The sequence below is a fragment of the Lampris incognitus genome, chromosome 1 (assembly GCF_029633865.1).
Source record: "Lampris incognitus isolate fLamInc1 chromosome 1, fLamInc1.hap2, whole genome shotgun sequence".
In the NCBI taxonomy this organism is placed as follows: domain Eukaryota; kingdom Metazoa; phylum Chordata; class Actinopteri; order Lampriformes; family Lampridae; genus Lampris; species Lampris incognitus.
This window is the reverse complement of record NC_079211.1, coordinates 38,988,460-39,015,925: the sequence shown is the minus strand read 5'-3', so window position 1 is coordinate 39,015,925 and position 27,466 is coordinate 38,988,460. Positions and strand designations below refer to the sequence as shown.

General features: G+C 42.6%; 1 protein-coding gene across 1 annotated transcript in view; it reads left to right on the top strand.

Annotated features, from left to right (window-relative positions):
- htr4 (5-hydroxytryptamine receptor 4) overlaps nucleotides 1-20,022 on the top strand; it is a 122,914-nt gene extending 102,892 nt beyond the window's left edge. The window contains exon 8 of the mRNA XM_056277630.1: nucleotides 19,935-20,022. Within this exon, the coding sequence (XP_056133605.1) occupies nucleotides 19,935-20,022 (88 nt within the window). The remainder of the gene's footprint in view (nucleotides 1-19,934) is intronic.
- Nucleotides 20,023-27,466: the final 7,444 nt, after the last annotated feature.

Genomic DNA, 27,466 nt, shown 5'->3' with positions numbered 1-27,466 from the left:
TCTCATCTAACTCTGCCCTAAGAACTTCAAGCTTCTGGATAGATTCCCTCTCTATCCTTTGGAGTGTGTCCATCTCAGACATGCTACCCTGGTGACAGCGTTTCTGCGGGTCTTCTACTGTGCCCATGAGTTGCATGATCTCATTAGATGATATTCACTCCTTCTGTCTGGAGGTCATAAGTTCACTCTTGCAGCTTTCCAACTCAATTTGCCCTTTCTCCAAGTCCAATCTACAACTAACCAACTCACCCTTACAGCTCTCTAAATCACCCTTGGTGCTTTCCATCTCATCCAGGCATCTTTCAAGCTCCAGCTCCTTAGAGGTCATTCGCTGGTGGAGGTCATTCTGATGTTTCTTAGAGGACTCCAGCTCATCTTCCAGCTGGGTAAGAGAGCGGTCACGTTCTCTTACCCAGCAGTCACATTCTCTTACCCAATGGCAGTCACGTTCTCTTACCCAATCGCAGTATTTATAGCTGATTTATTGGCAAAAGCGTGCTTTATGGTGGCCATCTTTAATTTTTCATTTTCGGCAGGAACCATTGGAGTAATATCCTGGTTCCCGCTATTTTTGAAATCAGCATACTCTAAAACCCCCATGTACCCATTTTCATGCTTTTATCCAGATGCGCACACTTTGAGTAAAAATGTTACATATCCGCTCCACAAAGAGGGTTTACCTAGTGAATAAAAAAAAATTTAAAAAAAAACAACAACAACTGAGAACTTTTACACACAGTCATAACATAAAATACAGCTGTGTTTTGACAATCATTGCTTATATTGTATCTGCTCTCTTACAATGTGAAAATACCAGCAGAGCTCATCTTCAGTTGTGGTATGCTGTCAGGCCTTGTAGGAAAAATCAGTTTCAAAGTGAAGGAAACGTATGCAGACATTCATAAAGTTAGTAAACCAGTCTTAGGGTTTGGTTTAATGTTGGAGACACAGTAAGTGAAGGGCAGAACCAAACCACAGTGTGGACCTTTGTAGATGGAATAAATATATTTTATATTCCGCTCATTACCATTAATTTAACTATTTTTGAGTTTCACTTTTAACGACTTTCCTCTGTCATCAGGTATATCTCCTCAGTCACCAGTCACACACCTTTTTTTCTGAAACATATATATATATATCAACATGGATACAGGAAAAAAAAGATTTTAATGCATAGCAGCTATGCATTAAAATCTTTTTTCTGTATCCGTGTTGATATTCCGCTCCTCATTAGTCGAGCACTCAACACCATTGACGGGTTCGGAAAAAAACACTCTCTCTCTCTCTCTCTCTCTCTCTCTCTCTCTCTCTCTCTCTCTCTCTCTCTCTCTCTCTCTCTCTCTCTCTCTCTCTCTCTCTCTCTCTCTCTCTCTCTCTCTCTCTATATATATATATATATGAGGGAAAGATGGAAGGGTATTATTTAACACTCTTTTTTTCATAGTTCTCATCTAGAAAGATCAGACGCATGACATCAAAGTCCTGTTGATTTGCATGCACTTGTAAATATCCTGCATGGCACAAACAGTTCTAGCGCACGCACAGTTGCGTGCTTGTGGACACATGCACGCACAAGCACACACACACACACACACACACATTCACACACACATACACGCTTACAGACACACACACATGCACACCGTGTCACCCTATACTTGTGGGGACCCCTCATTGACTGCATTCATTCCCTAGCCCTTAACCCTTACCTTAACCTTAACCTAATGCTAACCTTAACCCTAAACCCACGTGCTAACCCTAAAATAGACCCTTAAAGAAGTGAGGACAAGCCAAAATGTCCTCACTCTGAGAACATTTTTAAAAACTCACAGTTGACCTCACAAATACAGCTTAACAGAAAACACACATGCAAACTTCCTCTCTTTCTGAGGTTTTGTTCCATTTTTTTCTTTCTTTCGTGGAGTTTTGTTCCTGATTACCTCAGGCTCAGTTGATTGAGGGCTGTTTATTTTGTTCTGTCTGAGCATCATATAAATATGAAGATATTTGCTTTTTTCCAGTGGGAATGCTGCAGCAGTTTCATCTTTCCTCCCTCCCAGGTAGAGAATTCTCCACTCTGGTGGGAATTTTCCATTCCCTGTTGAGCTGAGTTTTGAAGTGGATGAAACACAGAAACAATAAGACCAAAATAATAGCCATGTAAATATTTTGAATTTTTAAGTTATGTTTGACTGTTAATTATCTTTTTATGTTTTTGTTTTTTTTGTGTGTGTGTAATGTCTTAAACAACATTCAGAGGAATTTACTGCACTCTATGAATAACGGATTAACTAACACACACAGTTACAGTTCATCCCATGTGGCTCAGTACAGCACTGGTTGTGCCCTCCGTTCTGTTTAAGAATGATTCGCTCATCTTTTGGCCGCGCTCAAGGAACTTGTCGTCCGATCTCTCCATATACCCCAGCAGATCCTGCTGATGCAACTTCCTTTCCCCTGTGAAAAAGACACACTATTAATGCAGTTTCAATTTCACTTACCAGCCAGGTAAACCTTTCTTGTGTGAAAGCCTGTTTAGACTCATCTGTAGGACTTGGGTAGGTTCAAACTCAACTTTACTGTCATTAGTACCTGTGTATATGTGCATAGTTGGGTGAAATAATGTTTCTCCATGAGCACAGAGTTAAAACACCACAGAAGACAAGGTCCAAAAACAACTCGAAGGAGAAATGTGTGTCATGTGTCTGTTAAGTGAGAAATTAGCGGCATGGTGTGTAGATGCAGTCATTTGCAGCACAAAAAAAGGAAACCAGCATATTTAAAATTGGGGAACATAAACTGTATTTACACCTTCTGATACCAGTGCTTGTTGATGGTATTTGAGGCAATTGTTCACTGCCAGATGACGTTGAGCTGTCTTCATCACATGTGACATCTTATAACGCAAAATGGTTATGAAATTATTGTCTCCATACAGTAAATAATGAACCTCACTGTTGCTGCACATTAGGTGTATATTGTCTTGTACATTGTGTTTGGTGATTACCATCACGTTCTGTCCGTCTTTCAGGGGTGCGGTTATCAGTATGAGGTATTTGTATTTTTGTACACCCCTCCTACAGCAGCAATGAAACAAGCAAGTCAAATTGTTTCTGTTGTATAGCAATAACTATATTATGTGTATCACATAATCATTTATGTTATGTTAGGGTGTAGCATTCAATTGACCATGTTATCCAATAAATCGATATTTAGCCCAGTTTTACTTCCCTCCTTCCTGCCCCACTTTTTGACAGTTATTTTTTATGATCTCTATAATCCCTCTTTACCTCCTTCAGTTTGTGATTTATTCCGTTCTACTGAAGCCAGCCATCTCATGCTCTGCTCTTATTTCCTCGTATACCTTTTTCTTCCTCACAGTTCCTGCCAGTTTCGCTTGCATTTCTGTGGAGGCTCAGAGTGCCAACAAAGCGTCGATCTCTTCCACAGACCACTGCTGGGTCGACTTTTCATGCTGCTTTTGCTCGTGTTTTATCAAAATGGCGGCAAATTGCTTGTGGTAGCCACTGTCATAGCCACTGATATCAGTGGTTCCAACTTATGGACCAGCAATTTTTGGGAGCCATGCCGGTGCCATCTTTTTGGCACCGGCACTAGTCTCTTTTTGGTGGAAATGTGTGGAACCGGTTCTAGATTAGCACCGGCACTGGAAAAGGGCTAATTAAGACCTGTCTTTAAGTCTGAACACGTCAATCGAGCGTAGCTCAATCACCAAATGTAGAGCCACCTTTAGGCCTCATTGATTGGTGTAGCTCTACTACTACTACTGCTTTCATTTGCTCCTGTTAGGGGTCGCCACAGTGGATTATCCGTTTCCATTTCTTCCTGTCCTCTGCATCTTCCTCTGTCACACCAGCCACCTGCATGTCCTCCGTCACCACATCCATAAACCTCCTCTTTGGCCTTCCTCTTTTCCTCTCCCTGGCAGCTCCATATTCAGCATCCTTCTCCCAATATACCCAGCATCTCTCCACCACATATGCCCAAGCCATCTCATTCTTGCCTCTCTTGCTTTGTCTCCAAACTGTCCAGCCTGAGCTGTCCTTTTAATGTACTCGTTCCTAATCCTGTCCCCCTTCATCACTCCCAAATGAAATAGTGGATTGGTATAGATCATTATTACTTAACAGGCGATTGGCTTAGCCTTTAATCAGTCAGAGCCACAAACCCTATGATGTAGAAACAGAGCACCATATTTCTACACATGCTTGTAAACACCACTACCGCTCTAGCAGATCAGTGGATTTTGATATTTGTAATATCTGTACATAATTCGTGCCATCTTTGTAAATGTCTTTTGTTAAAACGAATTCTATAGCAGAACTGATGCCAACCTCTCCTAGCACTGCCATCATTGTCATTTTCAAAATATGGTGCTGCTTGTCATCACCATTTAAATCGATCCTCATAGTTCACTGTTTGGTCTGGCTTCCAGCAGCCGGGCTTAATTAATTATCATGAATGCTTTCCAGAATATCATCTTGTGTATTGAAAACTGAGCTCGTGGGATTTAGGCTGGCTTAGCAAGGCTATTAAGTTACTGAACCAGCAAATTAGACCAAAGAACTGAATCAATATAAGTTAAAAAAAAGAAGAAAAAAAATCAGTTTCAGAAGTGATTTATCAACATTAGCACTGCAAAGCTTCCATAAAAAGAATAATATTTGGTGACCTTTGTTTAAAACAACTTTCAAGTTGGGCTTAAAGCTTAATTTGTCATCTAAAATTGCATCCAAATATTTGTACTGGCTCTCCATCATTACTTGGTTCTCCATTAATGAAGTTAGGTGATAGAGAGGGCGTAGAAGCGCTCTTGGGAAAATCAATGGCCATTTCTTTTGGATTAAGACCCATTCAGTTTGAAAAGGATCGGTCACACCAGTACATGAAGTCACTGGTGGGCCGTGGCAGGTTTCATCATTTTAAAAAAGGCAGCTGATATCCCATGAGGCTCCATCCTGAGGCTGGCAGACACCACAGTTAAGGATCAGACAGAGTATGAACCCTCCATTCAGTTTAACTAATCAGGCGACAAACCCTGAAGGAGAACATTTTGCACAATGAGAGGATTTCCTTTCGCCATTATTTCCAGGTTTTCCAGACATCTGTCATGCGCAGGGCTTCAGACCAGAATGTGGTGGGTGTTTATTTTCATATGAGGGGGCACAGCAAATTAATGTAATTCTCTATATTTATTCTAGAGACTATTTATTTACATCTGTAGAGATCAGCTGAAACAGAAGAACATGCACAGAAATAAAGTCTGACAGATAAGACAGACAGCTGGCAGAGTCGCAAACAGAAACCAGTCGGTATACATGATTTAATAGAAAGACACAGAATGCAGAAACATAAGGATGGACAGAAGCAGGAAGAAACAGGACAGCATTCATAACCCTAGTTCATTTAACTCAAACCAGTTACCAACTTCTATATACCCCAAAACAAAGTGTTTTTTGGTGACATTGAATTAACAACAACAAATTCATGAAGTTGGCTCTCACAGATTTACAAATCTTAATTGTATTCAACTAAGAGTGTACTGTGCACACTGTCCAAATGGGCACTGTTTCTTATTCATATGTTCATATTTACATTCAGTGAACCTCATCTATCAATATGTCTGTAAATGCACATCTACACAAGTTTGCTCATATAATTTTACATAATAACAAGTGCTACTGTAGTAGTCAAATCTGTTGAAGCATGAGATTTCCATCATATGTACGCTGATAAATACCAGTTATTTGTAAATTGGAAGTGTGCTCACGTGACCTTAATTAACATAATTTATGATAATTAACATACTTCAGAATTAATCCCAAAATTAGAATCTTGCAGCATTTTGGCCCTTTTAAGTAGTCTTTATCATCGCTTAACTTAATTTTAAACACGTGCACATTGGGCAAGTTTGGGATGTGAGCACTACCTCCTTCTGATGTGTGTGTTACTTCTTCTACATGTGCTTGTATGTGTAGTTACATAGGTTTGGGCATTTGTGTCCATTTTCCTGTGGCCAGTTGTGTATAGGCCTGTGGATGTGTGTGTGTATGTATCATTGTGTTTGTGTCTGGTTAAGGAGAATAGCACTGCTGATGGTCATCTCAATTATCCTAATTACTAGTGTCGCCCCCAATACCTCTAAAAATGTCCCTTCTGAATTTTTAGCAAGTGTTTCACAGCTGACATGGAACAAATTCTTCATGATCTTTGGACCAGCGTATTTATTCATTCATTCTGTCATTCATTTGACCATTCAAGAGATTCAAGATTCTTTATTTGTTATGTCTCACTATACAAGTACAAGAGAGTAAAATGCCTGTGTTTTGGCTCCTCAACACACTGCAGCAGCAATAGTAATAAAATAACAACAAAACAGAACAAAAACAAAAACAAAAAAACAGTAATAATAATAAATAGTGTGTGAGGTATGTAAGGTGCGATGTGTGTGTGTGTGTGTGTGTGTGTGTGTGTGTGTGTGTGTGTGTGTGTGTGTGTGTGTGTGTGTGTGTAGGTCCAGCCTTAATAAATGTGCATATGTGTGTGTAGTTGTTTGCATATTTGTGTGTGTTTGTGTATGCCAAGCTACATCTGTGTGTGTGTGTGTGTTTGTGTGTGTGTGTGTGTGTGTGTGTGTGTGTGTGTGTGTGTGTGTGTGTGTGTGTGTGTGTGTGTGTGTGTGTGTAAACTGTTGATCTGCTGAAGACCATAGGTCAGTACCAGACAGTCCGGCACCAGGCTTAGTGTCTTTAATGTTCTTTGTTCAAAAGCCTGGTTGCTTGGTGGAAAAAGCTGTTCTGGAGCCTACTGGTCTGGGCTTTGAGGCTGTGGTACCACTTACCTGACGGTAGCAGCTGGAGCAGTCCATAGTTGAGGTGGCTGGTGTCTTTGATAATCCTACAGGCTTTGCTGACACAGTGTCCATTGTATATGTCCTGGATGGAGGGAAACTCGTATCCACTGATGTCCTGGGCCGTCCGCACAACCCTCTGCAGTGTTTTGTGGTTGTGAGCAGTACAGTTCCCATGCCAGGCAGTCTTGATTGTGCCTCTGTAGAAGGCCCGTAGAATCTTGGGCCCCCTGCAGAACTTCTTCAGTCGCCTGAGGTGAAAGAGGCGTTGCTGTGCCTTTTTCACCATATGGCTGGGTGTGTTCATCCCAGGTGAGGCCCTCAGTAATGTGGACACCGAGGAACTTGAAGCTCTTCACCCTCTCTAGAGCAGTCCCATTGGTGGTGATGGGGTCCAGCCTCCCCCCTCTCTTCCTGTAGTCTACAATCAGCTCCTTGGTCTGGCCGACGTTGAGAGAGAGGTTATTTTCCTGGCACCACTTCATTCATATGTGCATTCATGAATGCATTTGCTCATTAATTCATTATCTGTATCCATTTAATTCAAATTTTGGGTCTTGTGGGGGCTGGAGAAAATCATAGCAGGCATTGTGTAAAAGGCAGGGAGATACCCTGGAGAGGTTACCGGTCAATCATATTGAACCAAGGCAATCTATTAAAAATGTATAGTGAAATACCAAAAATATGTCAGGACAGATGTCAGGTCTCATCAAATTTTTGAGCCTACCTTAAGACATGACTTTTTGATGGCACAAGGTTTACAAATGCAGCTAACAAACAAAAATTAAATTATCCTACTGCTTCTGTGTATTTGTGACCCACAAAACATTAAACTGACATCCAGGATCATCTGTAACGCTAAGGCCAATTTGATTATTGTGAAATAATACATTTGGTTTAGGTCAGAATGCACAGTCTGATGGGGTAGGTTTAGGCCTGGCGGGGCAGGTTTTGGTATAACAGTATCCGTACCAAAATAAACTAGCATCGAATAATTGAACATACTGGTTTCTCCTCCATGCCTTGAGACACACAAAGGCATGATGCAACATAAAAGCCTTATTGTGTTGAGCTATTCAAGCAACTGTGGACTTTTGCCCAGAACAACAGAAAGAAAAACAATTCTTTGGCCCATATCCTCTGTTTGATCTTTTAATTTTGATTATTATTCTATGTCCTAGAAACCAAGGCAATTAGCCCTGCATCTCTGCTGGCAGTATGTTCAGTCTTCTGGTGGGGAGAGGAGTGTCAGTGTGAATGATCTGAGCATCTGAGGAGAAGAAATGTCCCTTTGGCAGTAATGTAGAATCTCATTTAGCCAGACAGCCGGGCTGAGTGGTTGGCCAAACAGAAGTAATGCACAGAAGATGGCAGCAGTTTGAAAAATCAAGGTTTTACTTCCCGAAAACTGTCTCCATTTTTGTAGGGGAAAAAAAGCAAAAATGAAAAAAGTAAAAAAAAAAAAAATGACAGCAATAAGATGATTATATAATCATGCCTACTCATACATAAAATGCAGCTCCCTTGGTTGTAATTTACTGATTCAAATATATTCAAAAGTGTTATGTTTGTTTTATATTTATGTCCTTTCTCATATTGTCACTCATAAATAATCTTTTTGTGCTGTAATGTTCCTTGCAGCCAAGTCATTATAAAGTAAGATTGGGAAAACAACACAGGAGCGGCAGTCTCTGATTTATTTGGAGATGTTTAAGACTTGGTTAGTGATCAGTAGGGAAAGTCACTATAATGACTAGACCTGGGCAGCACGGTAGCACAGTGGTTAGTGCGGTCACCTCACAGCAAGAAGGTCCTGGGTTCGAACCCCAGGGTTGTCCAACCTTGTTGGGTCATCCCAATCGTCCTCTGTGTGGAGTTTGCATGTTCTCCTTGTGTCTGTGTGGGTTTCCTCCGGGTGCTCCGGATTCCTCCCACAGTCCAAAGATATGTAGGTCAGGTGAATCAGCAATACTAATTTGTCCCTAGGTGTGAATGTGGCGGCCCTGTGATGGACTAGCACCTGTCCAGGATGTCTCCCTGCCTGCTGCCCAATTACTGCTGGGATAGACTCCAGCATCCCGATTGGGATAAGTGGCTTGGATAATGGATGGATGACTAAACCTCTGTAATTGCATGCTATTGAGATGCTTAAGACACAAACGTGTGTGACTCAAGGAATGTGAATTAGGCCGTTGCAAAGAAAGACAACATCCCCTGACTAATTCAAAGTTTAAACAATATATGGCTTGTACAGTAAGACTGCAAAAACTGTACAAATAAACTAACTAATGAAATAAAAATGACTGTTTAACAAAGATAGGCGTATAAAAGAAGCCACTAATAATAATGATGATAATAACTACAGTACACTCAGTAGAGTGCCGATCTCCACCAGGCGTATCTACCCTTCTCCAGCGTTTGGACTTATCAACAAACCAGCCGAGGAGTTATCATTCAATTACAGACCGCTACCACAAGAGGTCCTTGATCATACAGTCATAACTGTGCATGAGAATTATTAGGCTGACAGGTCCAGTAGTCTGCCAGATTAGCGTCGGACAGATACATGGACACATGGACAGAAAAACCAGTGTTTTTCCTGCCATTATGACTTTTGTGCAGCACCCAAATCGACTGAAAGGGAAATATGGGGAAAAGTTTTTAATACGCAGCACAAGGCAAATCTACCTAATATAAATGTTTTGCCTGTCAGTCTGTGGATGGGCTGCCTCCTAGGTGGACCCTTGCATGAATGTGACCAAGTCTAATATGAACTTGCACTTCCCAAAAAGAAAACGTTTGCTTTGTGACCCCAGAAAATTGAATCAGTTCATCTGGACACGTTTAGTGGGGGAAATGTTTCATTACTCATCTAGGTGACTTCATCAGCCTCAGCTGACTATAGGTTTCAAACCTCAAAACATGTTGTGCCAGAAACAGTACACATGGCCATTTTCACTCAAATTAATGGTGGTGACCTCAGAGTCGGTGGTGACCTCTGAGTAGGTGATGACCTCTGAATAATGTGTGACCTCTGAATAGTGTGTGACCTCTGAGTAGCGTGTGATCTCTGAGTAGGTGGTGACCTGCATAGAGATCCTCTGACGGAACAGGAGAAGAGAGAAACCAGAGGAGAGAGAGAGGCTCCATGACTTCAATAAGCTATAATCATACTCTTTGGAGAAAGTCCTCGAGTGCGCTCATCAGAAGAAGTGCAGAAAAAGAGAGAGGAGAGGAGCGAGGGAGAGAGAAACACTCCTTCAATGGGTCGACAGCATGAAAAGCGTGGAGAACGAGATTGAGAGAGCTAGACTCTTGAGTCATCAGACAACACTAACTACCACACGTTGTATTTTTACTTCATGTTTTTAGCAGTTTTGTAGCTTAAAATAAAATAATTTTGACTACCTTGATCCCATGTAACCCCCCCCCCTTTAACTCTAATTAATGGTCACAGCAATCTGCATATGAAACCAATCATTGGTTTCAGTCATTATGCAACTGTATTGTTTATAAGGGTGGGGATACCTGCAGTCAGTTGAGACTGATGAGGTCACTTAGATGAGTGATGACATGGTTATCTCACTAAAGGTTGTGTCCAGATGAACTGATTCAACTTCCTTGGCTTTCTTTACCTGGATTATTGAGCATGCATCAAGACATTTGCTATGCGACCTTTTTGGTCTGACCCTAACCCTGTCTTTATTTTCATAATATAATAAAGTTGGGCAAACAGATTACGCTCATGCATGCACGACTCACATCTACTATGGTTGACTCAGATCAGGCAACATCAAGAATATGCAGCACTTACTTTTTTGACTGCAAGCTAGAGGAAGTTGTACCTTTATAACTTTTGCATTTTTTGAATTATCAAAACTCTTTTGATAATTTTGTATCATGTCACTGCCCTATCTGAGTCAACCGTAGATGTGAGTTGCGCATGCATGAATTTAAATAAATTCCACAGCTTTGTTATATTAGCTTTATTATATTATGAAAATAGAGGTTATTCTTTTTGGTTCATCCAGTGTTCCTCCAGTTCTCCAATGAATGATTTGCTGACTTGCGAAATACAGTCGACTTCTCGTCTACTTTCAAGGCTCATACCCGAATACATAATGTTTTGACATCGCCGCTGCCTGATCTAAGTCAACCGTGCGCATGCACCTCTGCAGCTGACTTAGATTGGGCAGTGACAGAGAGTGGCGTTGTTCGAGCAAGCTAGAGAGTAAATGAAGAGAGGGATCGGCGGTAGCGAGAAGAAACGTTTTCCAAAGGTTCTGAATCAACGCAACCACGAGAGGTTCTTGATCATACAGTCATAACTGTGCCCAAACATTATTAGGCTGACAGGTCCAGCAGTATTTGAGATTACCTGTTGACACACACACACAAACACACACATAAACATACACATACACATACACATACATATACACATGCCACCAAATACAATATCCCTTCCAGGCTACCACCTAGCAAAGATAATTATGATAATTATGGCAAAAACAATAAGTAGGTGAAAATGTACAGACCTTTTTTTCTCTGAAACAGTATGGGAGGTAAAGATGGAAGGGTCTTTTTTAACAATGTTTTTTTTTCCTCAAAAAGCCCATCACGAAAGCTCAGACACACAGATATCCAAGTCCAGTTGGATTTACATGCACTCATAAATATCCTTGCATGTATTGCACAAACAATAGTGTCCACACAGTTCGCACGCATGGAGACACACACACACACACACACATTTTGTTGTATATATATTGAGATGTTTAAAGTGTATACAGCGGCACACACCTTCTTGTGTACTCACATACATTCCTACATACCCACCCACCCGTACACGCACCGATGTGGGCACACACACCCTTTCTGCCATTTCTGGAAACCAAGAACACAAACACACAAACAAGGTCAACATTTGTATCTCTCTAACAAACACACACACACACACACACACACACCCCGCCTCCTCATTCCAGTCATGTAAGTAATTAGACGAAAAGTGGTGTTTCATTGGCATCAGTCATCCAGAAATAATCAAACCTCTGATCTACTGAGAGCCAGAATCGCACTGACCTCATCTTAGAACAGACACACACACACATACAAAACACAAATACATGCAGTTGCACACAGGCAAATACACACATGTGCATACACACAGAAACACACACACACAAATGTTGGACTTTTGACCTGCAACTGCATATGTGTGTGGGGGGGGGGGGCACACATGCCATCTGTTGAAACTGCAATGACTTTATGTTTGTGTGTGTTTGCTCGTTTCTACCCCCTGACCTTACGTCCTGGCTACTGTGACCTGTCTGTCTGAATGGTTCATCTGGTCAGGCCAAACCCAGCTCATGTTCTGAGACACAGACACCAGCACGCCGCTCCAGCTCATACATCCACATGGCCTATAGAGGTCAGGGGGCAGGCAGAGCCGGTGTTCTGGGTAGCATGAAAGCTGAGGAGCAGAGAGAAAGACAGAAAGGAGAAGTTGAGATGTGAGAATGGATGTGTAGAGGAGACGGGAAGCAATGGGAAAGAGGGGAAGAGGAAGAGAAGTCTGCACCCAGCTGCTACCGTGCAGAATAGATATCTGAGAGGAGCACTGCCAAGCTCAAAACACAAAAACAAAAGTTTTGAGTATGTTTTTACTTCTGTTCTTATAGTATTGGGTGTTATTATATGTAGTTAATAGTAAAAACTCAATTTCCAAATAGATGACAGGGTTTTGTTTTTTGACCAAGACAGCTGAGAAGTCCATTACCCACACTGCATTCAGGTTCAGTCAGTCGAAGGCTGAAGGCTGAATGGGCTCCCCAGGGGCCACGCTTCTTTAAACTATCTTATCAAACAGGAAGCAGAGACAAAATACTAATAACAGGCCGCGGTCAAAGCGGTTGCTACGATGCGGTGTCCTGGTGTGAACCCCAGAGAGCCCCTGCCGGGTTATGACGGACTCCTTCCCTCGTTCCTCTGCTGCCGCCCGAAACTAAGCTTGAAATTGCAGATGGTATCGCTTTGAAGGAGAGGGACATTTTGTTTAGATCAAGATCCGCTAGGCTGTCTAATCCCACACGGCGCAGTGGGACAGTCGGGTCTTTGTCGGTTTCTACGGAGACCAGAGCGATGTAGTCTCCTCTCCATAGATGGATGTGGCTTTACCCGTCATGAGGAAGTTACACTGGCTTATTTCTTATCGTTTTTATTTTTAAATCACTCTTTAAAGATTGAATGCCGTTTTACTTTTGTAATGGCTTTGAGTTTTTTTCCAGTTCTGAAAAACGTTCTCCTTTGGGGTGGGTATCATTTTCATCATCTTTTCATATATCTATTATATCCACACAAAAAAAGACTTTAAAAGACTTCCTTTTTGATAGGTGCTATATTAATAAAAATATGGCTTATATTCATGTATGTGTGCATAGCATATGTATGTATAGGTATTGTTTATATTGTTTAAATGGTATTGCATTCTAGGTGAATAGGGAAATTATAGGGATTTAAGCATCCAAAACTTTATTTTCAGTTCATTGCATCACTAAACATCCAATGAAATCACGTATGCCTGGTTTGGTCAGTCAGTTTTTGTGTTTTTTTTTTTAGTTACTTAAACATATTCACACCTTGAGGCTGCCCAGTAAAACCAGTCTTCTGCTCCTGGCCACAGAAGACAGAGGTCAGCGGTTATGTGACTTGCACCAACATAATTTCTCACACCACCTCCCGGTTCCTGGCAGGACATTTTCTTTTCATCACAAACCAGGTTTTGATGTCTTAGGCAGGGGCTTAAGACATCAGAAAACATTTCCAGAGCTGCGGTGCTGCACAGCAAAGTAAATTCAATCTCTCATTTGAAATACTTTCTTGTCACAGTCCCCAGTCGAGCTTGTTGTGACAAACTGTCCTCTCTAAACTTGCCAAAATTTAGAAAAAAAAAGTTAACAAGCTTACAAATCTTCATGTGGGCCTTATTATTCTTTCTTCTTACCTCCTCTCACCTCCTCCCCACTGACTCCAGATATATGAAATGTTCACGACCATCGCCATATCACAGGACACACACATCCAAGCACACACACACACACTCTCTCTCTCTCTCTTTCTCTCTCTCTCTCTCTCTCTCTCTCTCTCTCTCTCTCTCTCTCTCTCTCTCTCTCTCTCTCTCTCTCGCTCTCTCTCTCAGATTGCGTGTCTGCGGCTAGAATCACAGAGCCTTTTATAATTCCTGCCGACGTGTCCTCAGGCTGGCCTGATGGAAAACTAGCCGACAAGTTTTTAATCCCATGAAAGCCCCTCAATCTCCGATTCCTTTGCGAGACCTGTTTTTGGCGCCGTTGCTTTTGCCCTGACCAGTTCTGACCCCAAGGTTTTTCTAAATGATGAATTATAGGCCTGTGAAACTCAAAACAACTTCAACCTGTCTTATCGTAAATGAGGCAAGGACTTTTTTGGCTCTTTTATCTGGGGAACTGCCAGCCACAATTTGAGTTTGTTTTTTTTCACGAAGCACCAGAAAATTTTCAGGCTAGTTGCCCCAAATGATCCAGTTTTGTGGTGCTGCAGGTCATTGTGGGTCAGATTCAATGTGAGTGTAAAAATGTTCAACATCACATTCTTTAGTTGGTTCTTCTCTGTTCCAGTGCTATGCAATGCTCCTCTTTCTTTTTTTTCTTATTCAGTTTAACCTTCTTCACATATTCTCTCCTCCCTTCTTTCCTCTTAACCCTTACCTCCTCTAGCTTTGAGGCCCCATCCCTCTACCCTTCCATCCACACCAAAGAGGGGTTTCTGTTGTTTTTGTTGCCATATTTGCACTGATTAGTTTGTGACCTCATGAGTAGTGTGTGACCTCTGAGGAGTGTGTGACCTCTTGAGTAGGTGGTGACCTCTGAGTAGTGTGTGACCTCTGAGGAGTTTGTGACCTCTGAGTATTGTGTGATCTCTGAGTAGGTGGGGACCTCTGTGTAGTGTGTGACCTCTGAGTAGGCAGTGACCTCTGAAGACTGTGTGACCTCTGACTAGGTAGTGACCTCTGAGGAGTGGGTGTCCTCTGAGTAGATGGTGACCTGAGTTGTGTGTGACCTCTGAGTAGTTTGTGACCTCTGAGTAGTGTGTGACCTCTAATTAGGTGGTGACCTCTGAGTAGTCCTTTACCTCTGAGTTGGTGGTAAACTTTGAATAGTGTTACCTCAGAGGAGTGTGTGAACTCTGAGTAGTGTGTGACCTCTGAGTAGGTGGTGACCTGCACAGAGATCCTCTGACAGAGCAGAAGAAGAGAGAGACCAGAGGAGAGAGAGAGGCTCCATGACTTCAATACGCTATAATCATGTTCTTTGGAGAAAGTCCTCGAGTGGGATCATCAGAAGAAGTGCGGAAAAAGAGAGAGAGAGCGAGAGAGAGAGCGAGAAACACTCCTTCAATGGGTCGACAGCATGAAAAGAGTGGAGAATGAGATTGAGAGAGCTAGACTCTTGAGTCATCAGACAACACTAGCTACCACACTTACGTGGTATTCTTACTTCATGTCTTTAGCAGTTTCGTAGCTTAAAATAAAATAATTTTGACTACCTTGAGCCCGTGTGACCCCCCCCCCTCTTGCCGCTCGCTTTGAGAACTAAACGTCTCCCAAAATACCGATGTACCCATTTCCAGGTTTTGATTTGAAGACTTAATAACATTTCAGAGCAGGCCATAAATATGGATCGCTATCTGTGTTTACCACTTTGCTATGGTTTTTACAAGGCACAGACCAACTGGCAGAGGCAGAAAGACAAAGTGGTCATTAAATCAGGTCAAGGCTGAGAGAGACAGACACGGGCAATCTGACATAACACACCGTTAACAGACAAGCCGAGTTAAAATGAGATAAGATAAACATCCATGGTTTTCCACAGGGAAATTGTATCCTGCAGTGGTGAGCAGCATCCCACAGCGCAACAGTCAAACTCAGACCAGAGAGAAGCATTCAAAAACAGAGAAACCTAACCAGGTTATTCAGCTGAAATAAGACCATTGTCACAGAGAGATGGGAAGCCATGCCATGCTATTGTTTCATTAATTGCATTTCCCTGTCTGTTCACATGAGTTTATATACATGAGTGAGTATATATATATATATATAGGGCGGCATGGTGGCACAGTGGTTAGCGTGGTTGCCTCAGCAAGAAGGTCATAGGTTCGAGCCCCAGGGTAGTCCAACCTTGGGGGTCATCCCGGGTCGTCCTCTGTGTGGAGTTTGCATGTTCTTCTCGTGTCTGCGTGGGTTTCTTCCGGGTTTCCCGGTTTCCTCCCACAGTCCAAAGGCACGCAGATCAGGTGAATCGGCTGTACTAAATTGTCCCTAGATGTGCGTGTCAGCCCTGTGATGGTCTGGCGGCCTGTCTAGTATGTCTGCCCGCCTGCCGCGCAGTGACTGCTGGGATAGGCTGCAGCATCCCCATGAACCTGAGAGCAAGATAAGTGGTTTGGATAATGGATGGATTTTTTTTTTTCAAAGTTACCTATGTCCTGAAAGTGGTCCCATTCCTGCTCTATCCAAGTCCTATGGAGAAGTAGTGTTGGTGCACAGCTGCAATGTTATTATCTGTTGTTATGGTTGAGGGAAATTGTATTTCTGCTTTAAAACAGGGTTATAGGAGAAGATACGCAGGAATAAGGCCATTCAGAGGGAGAAATGCTGCAACACAAATCCTGACAAGAGAAAATATACTGTGCGTATGTGTGTGTGTGTGCAGAAATGTACTTGCAAGAAGTAATTTACCTTTGAGAATGAGTGAATCGAACACGAAAAGAGATTTTTTTGGGGGGGGGGGGGCTTAGCGAGACAGATAGCAAAAGAAGTGTCTTGCAATGTGAACATCCAGATAAGCCTTACTATCCCCTGTAGTGTACCCATCTCCATATGCTATCGGCTTCTGAATGTCTCAAAGCCCACTGATAGATACCATCAGTACTGAAGTAAAAAAAAAAAGTTTGAACTCTTAATGTTGAAAGTTGACAGAGCATGCACACGGTCTCTCCTTGGCTTTGCTGTTGCACAGTTCTTCATATAGTCACACCTACACGTTGCCTATAAGGACACCCAGCTGCTTCAGCCTAGAGAAAGGTAGTCACAGTTAATGCTTTGCTCAGAGGAGACATTCATGCGGCATGGTGGCCCAGTGGTTAGCGCTGTTGCCTCATAGCAAGAAGGTCCTGGGTTCAACCCCAAGCCGTCCCAGATCCTTTCTGTGTGGAGTTTGCATGTTCTCCCCGTGTCTGTGTGGGTTTCCTCCAGGTGCTCCGGTTTCCTCCCACCATCAAAAAGACATGCATGTTAGGGTTAATACTCCTGCCAGTGCCCCTGAGCAAGGCAATGGGAAGAAGAACTGGAGTTGGTCCCCGGGTGCTGCAGCTGCCCACTGCTCCTGGTATACAATAGGATGAGTGAAATGCAGACAACACATTCATTGTAAGAATACTATTAGTTGTAAGAATACAGTGTCAAACAAAGCGGCTTTCATTTTTTTTCTTTCAATAGCAGTTGCCGATAAATGGGTTAAATGGTTTTTAATTCCCTCAGGTTTTGCACCAACGACCTTACAATCACAAGTGTGCTTATCTCACCTCTTGACTGCTGCCGTCCCCCAAAGTGGCAGCCTGAACTTGAGCGGAGCAGCGTGTGTTTGTGTTCGTACCACCGCAGATGTGCCGTGGAAGGGTTAAACTGCTGCAATGTGGCAGTCATTTTGGGTTCTGCTCCAGCGGGAATCTGTAGCATGGTTCCCTCCTGAAAGGCCCGAGACGTTAGGGGCTTTTTGAAAAGGAATTGTTTAGTCAAGGTAAATTTCACAGGCAGTTTGACAGCAGGAAGTGTCTTTGGTCGGGGTGTTTGTGTAAACAGCTCATAATGGTTCGAGTCCGTGGTCTCATGTGCTGGTGGTACGCGGGCATGAGTGCACACGTATCTGTCGTCATGTGTGTGTGAGACAAATGCAAACACACTGCACATGCACACACACATGAATTACAGCCAGCACTGTATACCACGTGCAGGCATTCCTCTCATTCTAACGCAATTAGGAGCAGACTACACAACCCAGTCTACACAACCCATTTATGTTGCTGCAGCCAGTTTGCCTTCTCTTTTATCATGCTTGAACATCTTTTTTCTGCAAATGAAAATGCCTTTGTTTACTTCTGCCATGCACTCGCATTTGATGTATGTTTTTCTGTGTAACACTACTTGTCTGACTAATTAGGTTTCTGTATTTGTGTCTTACAAATTGGGTTGTGTCTTTTAGACATTTAATCCAGTGTCATGTGCTGGCAAGACTTTGTTTGTCGTCATTTTGCTTGCGGGACCGAATTGGCTTAACGTTGTGACACTTATCTCGTTCAGACAAATGCTCATACGTGTGAATTGGACCATTTCGAGCTGCTTTGCCAGAACAAATTAACTGTTGACTTGAATTGATCACACCCCTCATTAGTTTTTGCATTGTGGTATGTAAATAACTTCTGTTGTTCTCTATTATTCACATCGCATCGCACATATTTTTGCCAGCCCCAAATTGTTTTTCTAGAGGAATTAGATGAACCTTGCCGAGGCGAAGCTGGAGTTAAAAATTACAATTGAAGACGTGGTTAGATGAAAGAGCTTGTGCGTTTTGTTTTTTTTTATTAATTTTCAACACAAACACATTTTGATTATCAGAATATTTCAATCAGCTCAACACGTTGGGTTGTTTTGCCGTGCACGCATGTTGATTTGACATCCTGCTGATGGAGCTCTGGTTCTGATCACAACTCGGGACATCTGCGTGAGAGAGCGTGTTCAGAAGTCCACACGTCGTCTGGGTGCCAGCGCATTCCCTGCCCACGGATTCAACAACCGCCCGTTAGCCGCCGAACACAGGGCATGTTAACAGACTTTCAGACAGCCGGGTCACCGCGTCTGTCTCGTCTATCTGTGTTTTATTACCCCTCCTGGCCGTCCTGCTAATTCCTCGTAAGGAAGTCAAACAGCGGTCACGTTTGACAACTTCTCTCCATCACACTCCTACACCGAGACGGCCAGATAGCTTTTCCAGTAAGGCCGAATGAAGGATTGGCGAGAAGTGACTCAGTTTCCATCGGGGGGAATGTTATGGGGCTTTGATTAACTGAATTAAAACTTTACAGCAGAGGAGTCTTTCTGTTTGGCACCGAACACGTAAGCTGATAGCTGATGGGGGTTTGCGGCCTAGTTGTTCATGCTTGTGAACAGGCTTTACTACGGGTGTCTTGTCACGCATCGCATCACCCTGTCGGGGAATTTTACCTGTCACGCTTTTCATAACTCGCTCAACCAAGTATCTAGAATATACAGTTTGAACGTTTCTTTAACACATGGGTAAATGGACTTCATTTATTTGTTTGTTTATTTGGGGGGGATTTGTTTTATGTACTTAAAGCTGTTTCCAAAAATAAAACAAGGTTTCCTCCCCGAAAGACACGTTTCACAGGTAGCACTAAATATGCCGCGGCCTTGTTTGAAGCATTTTTCAAGTTCAGGGTTGCTGAAGTTTCCGTCTTGCACCTTACATCTCAAGTGGATGAAGCCATTGCGTCCCATGCCTCCTAAAGTGTTGTTGCACTTTTGCACCGTCCCAAAGAGGATTTGTTTGGTGAATCTTTTTTTTTTTTTGTCTTTTTGGCTATTTTTTCAGCCATTGCCAGCTATACAACGTGTTCTTATATGGACACTTACACATGCCCATATAACCAGTACACTAATACTGTTTTGGGGTATGTATTTTGCGTCAAAGTACCCTGGATTAGTTCCACTGTAGTACATTTAAGAAACAATTGTCTACAGTACCACTGCAGGATAGATACGGGATAATTCTGTCAAATGATAAAAAAGCCAAATTGTGTTTTCACATTTTACATGATCCATGTTTAAGCCAATATGTGTTTTAATTTGTCTCTTTCTTCTCTCCTCTCGCCATCTCTCACTTCTGTTACCACTCCTCTCTTTCTCTTTCTCTCTCTCTCATTCCTTGCTCTCTCACTCCCCTCCCAGGTATTCAGTCCTTCACAATGGGAACCACACAGAGCAGGAGAAAAAATGTCTGCAGAATGACACAGAGTCCCAAGAATCCTGTTTCTGACAAGCCACCAACTCCTATGTCACATCTCCAACACTGACCACAGACCACTCGCGCCTCCACTGCCATCTTCATGGAAACGGAGGGACACTCACCATGGCTTGCCTTCATCCAGCGCCGAAAATCTACCATAGACCAGCCCGGCCTGCGTTCACACCTGCAAGCCAACACGCTGTCATCTCCCGACCAGAGGCACAACAGCACTTATTTAGGTCGAGACCGGATGCGCAACAGTGGCAAACTGGGTTTGGATTAAAAGCTGGGCTGAAACTCAACCTATGTCTACCAAGGACTTGGTGGACTGCAGAAGAACCAGCGACACTAACTCTCTGATGCTGGCTCTCAGTCATGACGTTTCAGACCTGGTCAGACACAAACCCACTGAAACTGAACTGACACAGTCAAAAAGAACCGGTAATCTGATCAGGTTGGGATCAGGTCTACAGATAAAGGCCAGCAGGCTATTTACTCGTTGACATGAAATCTCAGTTGTCCTTTGCAGACCTGCAGCAGTTCCTGCAAAGGATGTGGAGCGTGAAGATGAACAAGTGTTTCCGTTTTAATGTGCACCGTGGTGAAATGTGACTATTGACTGTGTCGACGAGTTGTGAAGGTGAATTATATTGCCAAAGCTATTTGATATTGTGTATGGTGGGCCTGTTTTCAAAGGGTAAAAAAGAGAGCCGTTGCTCCATTTTTGTTTCCGATGCTCGGATGGGGTGTGGGTGTGGTCGAGTACAGATTTAAATATGGGGTGGCGCTATTCCTTAAACAGTGAGCATTATTATTTCGCCAAAATGAACTTTGAATGGATAAGCTTTATCGATCAAAGGAGGCAGTGTTCAATGCACACACACACACACACACACACACACACACACACACACATCCACACGTGCACACGTTTGCAAGCACACACCCTTGCACAAAGGCAGGCACAGAAATGCCCAGATTATCCCGCGCTGCATTTCTTTCGAGCTTTTCTCTAACATTTTTTTTTATTTTATTTTCTAAACATCAGCTTTCTTAGCCTTGACACACAGCAAAGCCACCGTCAGTAGTATCTGAGTGATAGTTCCCACTTTTTGTTCTCCTTTAAGCTTTGCTAAATTTCCATAAACGGGAGAGAGTTTCAAAGATGGTGATATAACAAATTAATGTTAATTTTCGATCCTCTGAAGTGCATTACTACAGTGACAGCTAACCCTCCGGCACATTTCATCCTGCCATGCAGTTTATTCAGGACTGTCCATGTCAACGAAAGTTGAGAGGGTCACAGTGGACCGTTTGTGATTGATTCAATGGGCAGTGTTCGAGAATGTGTGTGTGTGTGTGTGTGTGTGTGTGTGTGTGTGTGTGTGTGTGTGTGTGTGTGTGTGTTATGGTATTTGAAGGAGCATTTGGGGTTGAGAAGGGTGTTGACTGGGCATATATACATCGATGTCCCTCTCGCTGCACACATCAGTGCAGATCCATCCGTTAGTATGTTTACATATGTACAATTAGTGTAGATGAAGTGCCATATCCCATCATTCTCCTCTTTGGTCCTCTCAAGTCCACATGTAATGTTCACCTCTATAGCCTTGGAGGCCACATTGGAGAATGTACAACTAATGTTTCCATTTGTTGTCTATTTATATAATCATACATACAAAGACCATACATACCTGGGATACAAATGCTAACATATCCCTGTTTCAGGGATATTGCCGTTGCTACTTTTCTGTGCCATTTCCAAGTCAGCGGACTCCTGGTGCTCTTGAGTACTAACATATAGAGTCTGCATTTGTTCAAAAGGCCTCTGGCATTAAAAAGCATTGTTTTGTTTTGTTTTGTTTTTTTTGTTTTGTTTTTTTACAATCAGTCATCAGTTACACAATAAACACGGCAACTATGAAGGCTTCTCTGCTCATCCAAAGCACGTTGGGGGAAAGTCCACATCAAAAAAGACATGGAGACATGGTCGCACAAAGAAGTGCCAATACATTCTCATCCCCCCTGTAGTTGCAGTAATGTATAGGGGCCCTGCTCCCCCACCCCCCACAATATGCTTGCTGTGCCACTGCTACATACTGGCCCAAGACGAAATCAAGAAAGAATCGATCATGAAGAAATCAAGGTTTTGCTCATTGGATCTTATGGATTTAGTTTTTAATATTTCATAACCATGATAGGATATGCAGGATAAAGGCATAAAAGGGGAAATATTCAAGTGTTACCCATGTATCACATTACAAATGCCGCATAGAGGCTGTAATGATGCATGAAGAGGGCCTCTATAGTGATCGCCACCTTCCTTAAAGTCAGTCCACCTTTTCTGAAAAAAGTATTCCTTATGTAAATGTTAATAAACTGAATGGCACAGTCACCATCTAGAAAACAGAGGAGCTCTGTTGAAGCCTGTCTTTAAAGGGAAATATTGCTACTAATAATCTGCACATCCAGTGAGTACTGGTAGTCAGTAAAAGGAAGTTGAATCAGTTCATCTGGTGTGTCCACGACCACAACATCTGTTGAGTCCAGATGAACTGATTCAGCTTTCTTTGACTTTCTTACCTGAATTATTGCCCATGCATAAAGACATACTGGTAGTCAGTCAGTTTTTTATCACTATAACCGCTTTGACGTAATTTGTTTTGGAGAAATTGATGTTCTCCTGCCAAGAGAGCTGTTCTACATCGCCTATATGTACCATTATGCATTACATGAGAGCTTCCCAATGATTGAGTATAGAAAACGAACCCTAGGAAGTCTGTGGATGGGGAAGTAAGCCAGTTTGCTTTAGTAGGCAATGGCCATACAGACAGTTGCAAGTATTGTGTCTGTTATAGAGATGCCGTTGTTACAATCAATACACGGAAATAAACTTGAAAATCAGCCAAATTTCCCTTTTGATCAGTTTGCTGAGGGACAGGAACACCCCTCTAAAAACCAGCTCATCAGCTGAATATATTGTAACACACTGTTGCCAATATATCTTCACCAGATACAGCAGGTTGGCAATGTAATTACAAAACCTGCCAAACTTGAGCCATTTTGACCTACTCAGAGCATCAGGTTTCCACTGAAATCCTGGACTAAAAATCTATGAAATTACAATAGCTGTCATGACTCTCCACTTCAGGGTGGCAAGGTGGTGCAGTGGTTAGTGCAGTTCCCTCACGGCAAGAAGGTCCTGGGTTAAAACCCCGGGGTTGTCCAACCTTGGGGGTCATCCCAGGTCATCCTCTGGGTGGAGTTTGCATGTTCTCCATGTGTCAGAGTGGGTTTCCTGTGGGTGCTCCGGTTTCCTCCCACAGTCCAAAAACATGTAGGTCAGGTGAATCGGCCGTACTAAATTGTACCTAGGTGTGTGTGTGTGTGTGTGTGTGTGTGTGTGTGTGTGTGTGTGTGTGTGTGTGTGTGTGTGTGTGTGTGTGTGTGTGTCCTGTGATGGACTGGCAGCCTGTCCAGGGTGTCTCCCCACCTGCTGTCCAGTGACTGCTGGGATAGGCTCCAGCATCCCATGACCTTAATTGGGATAAGTGGCTTGGATAATGGATGGAAGGATGGATGGATGGACTCTCCACTTCCATAAATATCTGTAGCATAAGTCACATTCTGAGATAGAGAGGGCCAGGTCAGTCAACTGCCTCCTGCCGTCAGTCTTCATCACATCCAACTAAACTGTAAACTTGAATGTAATGAAAGCCAGGGTTTAAAATAAGAACCTGCAACTGATCGACACAGCTTCAACTACATGGATAAATACCAGTTAATGAGACCAAAACTGGAGTTCGCATGTCAAACAGTGTGAAACTAAAGTTGCACATTAGTTGGACATAGAGATGAAGAGAGGGTCTCTCTGTAGGAACAGATATAGGTCCTACCTTCACATCTGGATTTGACTGACAAACCCCATCTGTTTTGAAGTGAGAGCTGCTGGAGCATCATGCTTCACCATTTGAGGTGTTCAATAGTTCCCCACGTCATCCACCAGACAGACGGCGTAAAGCCGAATGTAAACACCAAAATAGAGAAGAAGAAATCCACACTATTGAAGCAAAGGTTTTTACGCTTGCTTGAGCTGGACAAGTTGATGTGTAATGTAGAAATAATGCACTAAAGATTGATGGAGACTACATTTTTGACAATTCATTCCTATCGACCTTTTTTTTTTTTTTTCTTCCTGAGGCTGTCTTGTCCCACCCTGTGCATAGGGAAATTGTTTGCTTAAAACCAGCTAAATGAAATGCACCTGGTTTCCATGAGACATTTCGGACTTTTCAATTGTTTGCTAAATATTTTGCTAAGCTGCTCGATATTTGGCTTGGGAACATGGTGAATTGCTCCAAGTCCCTCATCTCATACACGGATTCAAGGTGGCTCCGTCATTTCATTTGCAAATTGGTGCAGTGTGGCTAATCCCAATTCAGTGTCATTTTTGGCGAAGCTTCACTGTAAAACATCCCATCTTCCAAAAAACAAAAAAACAACTTCGATGAAATGTCTTCAGTCTGTCATACGGCCACTCACTTGAGGAGTCATGAAATGTGACAAAGATTCCCCTGATGATGGGGGGTCCGGATGATGTAGCAGTCTATTCCATTGCCTACCAACACATGGATCGCCGGTTCGAATCCCCATGTTACCTCCAGCTTGGTCGGATGTCTCTACAGACACAATTGGCTGTGTCTGCGGGTGGGAAGCCGGATGTGTCCTGGTCGCTGTACTAGCGCCTCCTCTGATCAGTCGGGGGTGCCTGTTTGGGGGGAGAGACTGGGGGGAATAGCGTGATCCTCGCACGCGCTACGTCCCCCTGGCTAAACTACTCACTGTCAGGTGAAAAGAAGCGGCTGGTGACTCCACATGTATCAGAGGAGACGTGTCGTAGTCTGCAGCCCACCTCGGATCGGCAGAGGGGGTGGAACGCCGACCGGGACAGCTTGGAAGAGTGGGGTGATTGGCCAAGTACAATGGGGTAGAAAAAAAGAGGGAGGGGGGATTCCCCGATGACGTCTCAATGTGCGGATGCACTTTTTTTTCTTTTTAAGTTTTAAGAAGTCATTGCTGAAGTCCATCTTTTTACTGCATGCTTGCTCATCTAGTGCAACAGCTTGATGCTTGCTCTCCTTTTCACTCATTCAAGGTTACAATGTATGGTCTGTTTTTTGCTTTTTGGGAAAAAGACGAACATTTTTTGCATAGCATATTGAATTGTCCTATGTAAAATTCGAGAAAGCATCATGTGCAGCACTGATGCAGGAAAACGGCTGGAAAATTGACTTCCTCAATGGACTCCTTTGAGTGACTGCAATGATCATTTTAAAAAGTGATTGTGATCTCTGATTCACAGTTGTCCTCCAGCTAAACTCTTTGGGTCATATCTTATTTTATTCCATGTCACCCCCTACACTTGATACAAATGTTGTAAAGATATACAGTATATTCTCTCTGAAAATGAAGTCTATCTGGAGATGTTTTGCTCCCCGGGATTCATCAAACAGACTTTTTTTAAATAGCGGTGATTATATTCCCCACATCATTGTCTTATTTATAGAGGTCTTGATGCAGCGTTAAGAGCGGCCAGTCATTTGTTTGCCTTTGAAGCCACTGGTAGATTTGTCAGAGTAGGTGTCTCACTGGTGATGCAGATGAAACTTGTCCTATGTGTTTCTTGTCCTTTTTATGTTCCTGTCCTCTTTCCAAATTGGATTCCTCAAACTGTGACCTCTTCCATGATTGAAGCACGAGCACTTTTTTGTGGATTAATGGTGGAAGTCAGTTATGTGATGCATATGAAGGACTTTGTCAGAGATGTTTTATGAACACTACGATACAGAATATATCTAAAGCATATATAATGCCTTTAAAAGTTGGCCATCTCCTTTAATACTTATATATATATATATATATATATATATATATATATATATATATATATATATATATATATACATAGCCCAAGGCACACCTTTGAGCATAATGCATTATTTATTCTCAGCTGTCCAGTATTACATTGACCCAGGAGTTCAAATTTTTTATTGCTTTTTAGACCACCGAGTGTACAAAATATGAGGACCACCTTCTTCACGTTGAGCTTCATCCTCCTATTTTTATTAAGTCTCTGTTGTCTCAAGTGTTAGAAGTCCTTTTCCACCCGTCTCCTCCTCCTCGTCTACGTCCCCTCTTCATGAGCGATGGAGTGGGTTGAGCTGATGAAAACATGGATTTACATGGTGTGTCAAGGTCACAGGGTTGTCCAGATATTTTCATTCACTCAGTGTACGTTGAACTCAAAGTTCCGAAGACATTCGATTTTGGTTCTTAATTATGTATTCCAGCTATGTTAATGGAGAAAAAAAAATTGAAAGCAATGCAAACAATGATGTTTTGAATTATAAATTATTATTACTGACAATGTTTCCATTTTTTTGTTTGTATTGAGGGAGTGTTTTGGTGGCATCATAAAGTGTATATATTAGCAGTGTGTTGTTCTGAAAAAGCTCTCATATTACCTCATACCTGCAGTTGACATTTGCGAGCAATCGTGTCGTCTCCCTGTCCGTCACCTGGACACACTGGCCCAGTGCAACCTCCACCACAGGCCCGAGAGCAAAACCTGCTCAGCCATGAAGAGCTGTAAATTAAGCTTTTTGTTGTTGTTGCTTTTTTACCCCCTTACTCTTAAAGGGGTCTAATCCTGGCCCTGTTTTTTCTGTTCTCTTTTTACCTGCACTTAGTGAACTCTACATGGTTCAACAGCCAACCGTGCCCATGGTGTGTGTGTGTGTGTGTGTGTGTGTGTGTGTGTGTGTGAGAGAGAGAGAGAGAGAGAGAGAGAGAGAGAGAGAGAGAGAGAGAGAGAGAGAGAGAGAGAGAGAGAGAGAGAGAGAGAGAGAGAGAGAGAGAGAGAGAGAGAGAGAGAGAGAGAGAGAGAGAGAGAAATGACCTAAACCCAGAAGATCCAGCTTGGGTACCTTCAGAAAAAAACTGGACAAGGCAAAAAGTGTAAGAAACACCATTTTGGAAACACATCAACCACAACACAAGGTTGGTAAATCAGTCCAGGTATCCAGGAACATCAGTTTGTAATCCAGGTTCATGTAATAACTATTTTAGGTGTGGTGGGTGGAGGCGGAGCTGAAACCCATCCAATCGCCTCAATTGGCAATGCTTTAAAAAAGAAATACGTAAAATTTTTCATCTTTTTCCTTTGCTTTTTTTTGCACTACATCAAATGAAAAAAAAATCCATTTGGATTGCATGAGAAGGACTTTCAGTGCAGGTTTAACAATGTCCATCTCCACCGCTCACCCTCCCCGGGTCCATGTGTGACTTCTGACAAAGAACTTCTCATTTGATCGTAAGCGAAATTCAGAACACGGGAACATTTTGAGGATGACAAGTCGGACATGGCGTGACATTGGGAGGGGAGGGGGTCGAGACGGTGGAGCTGAGATGTGGC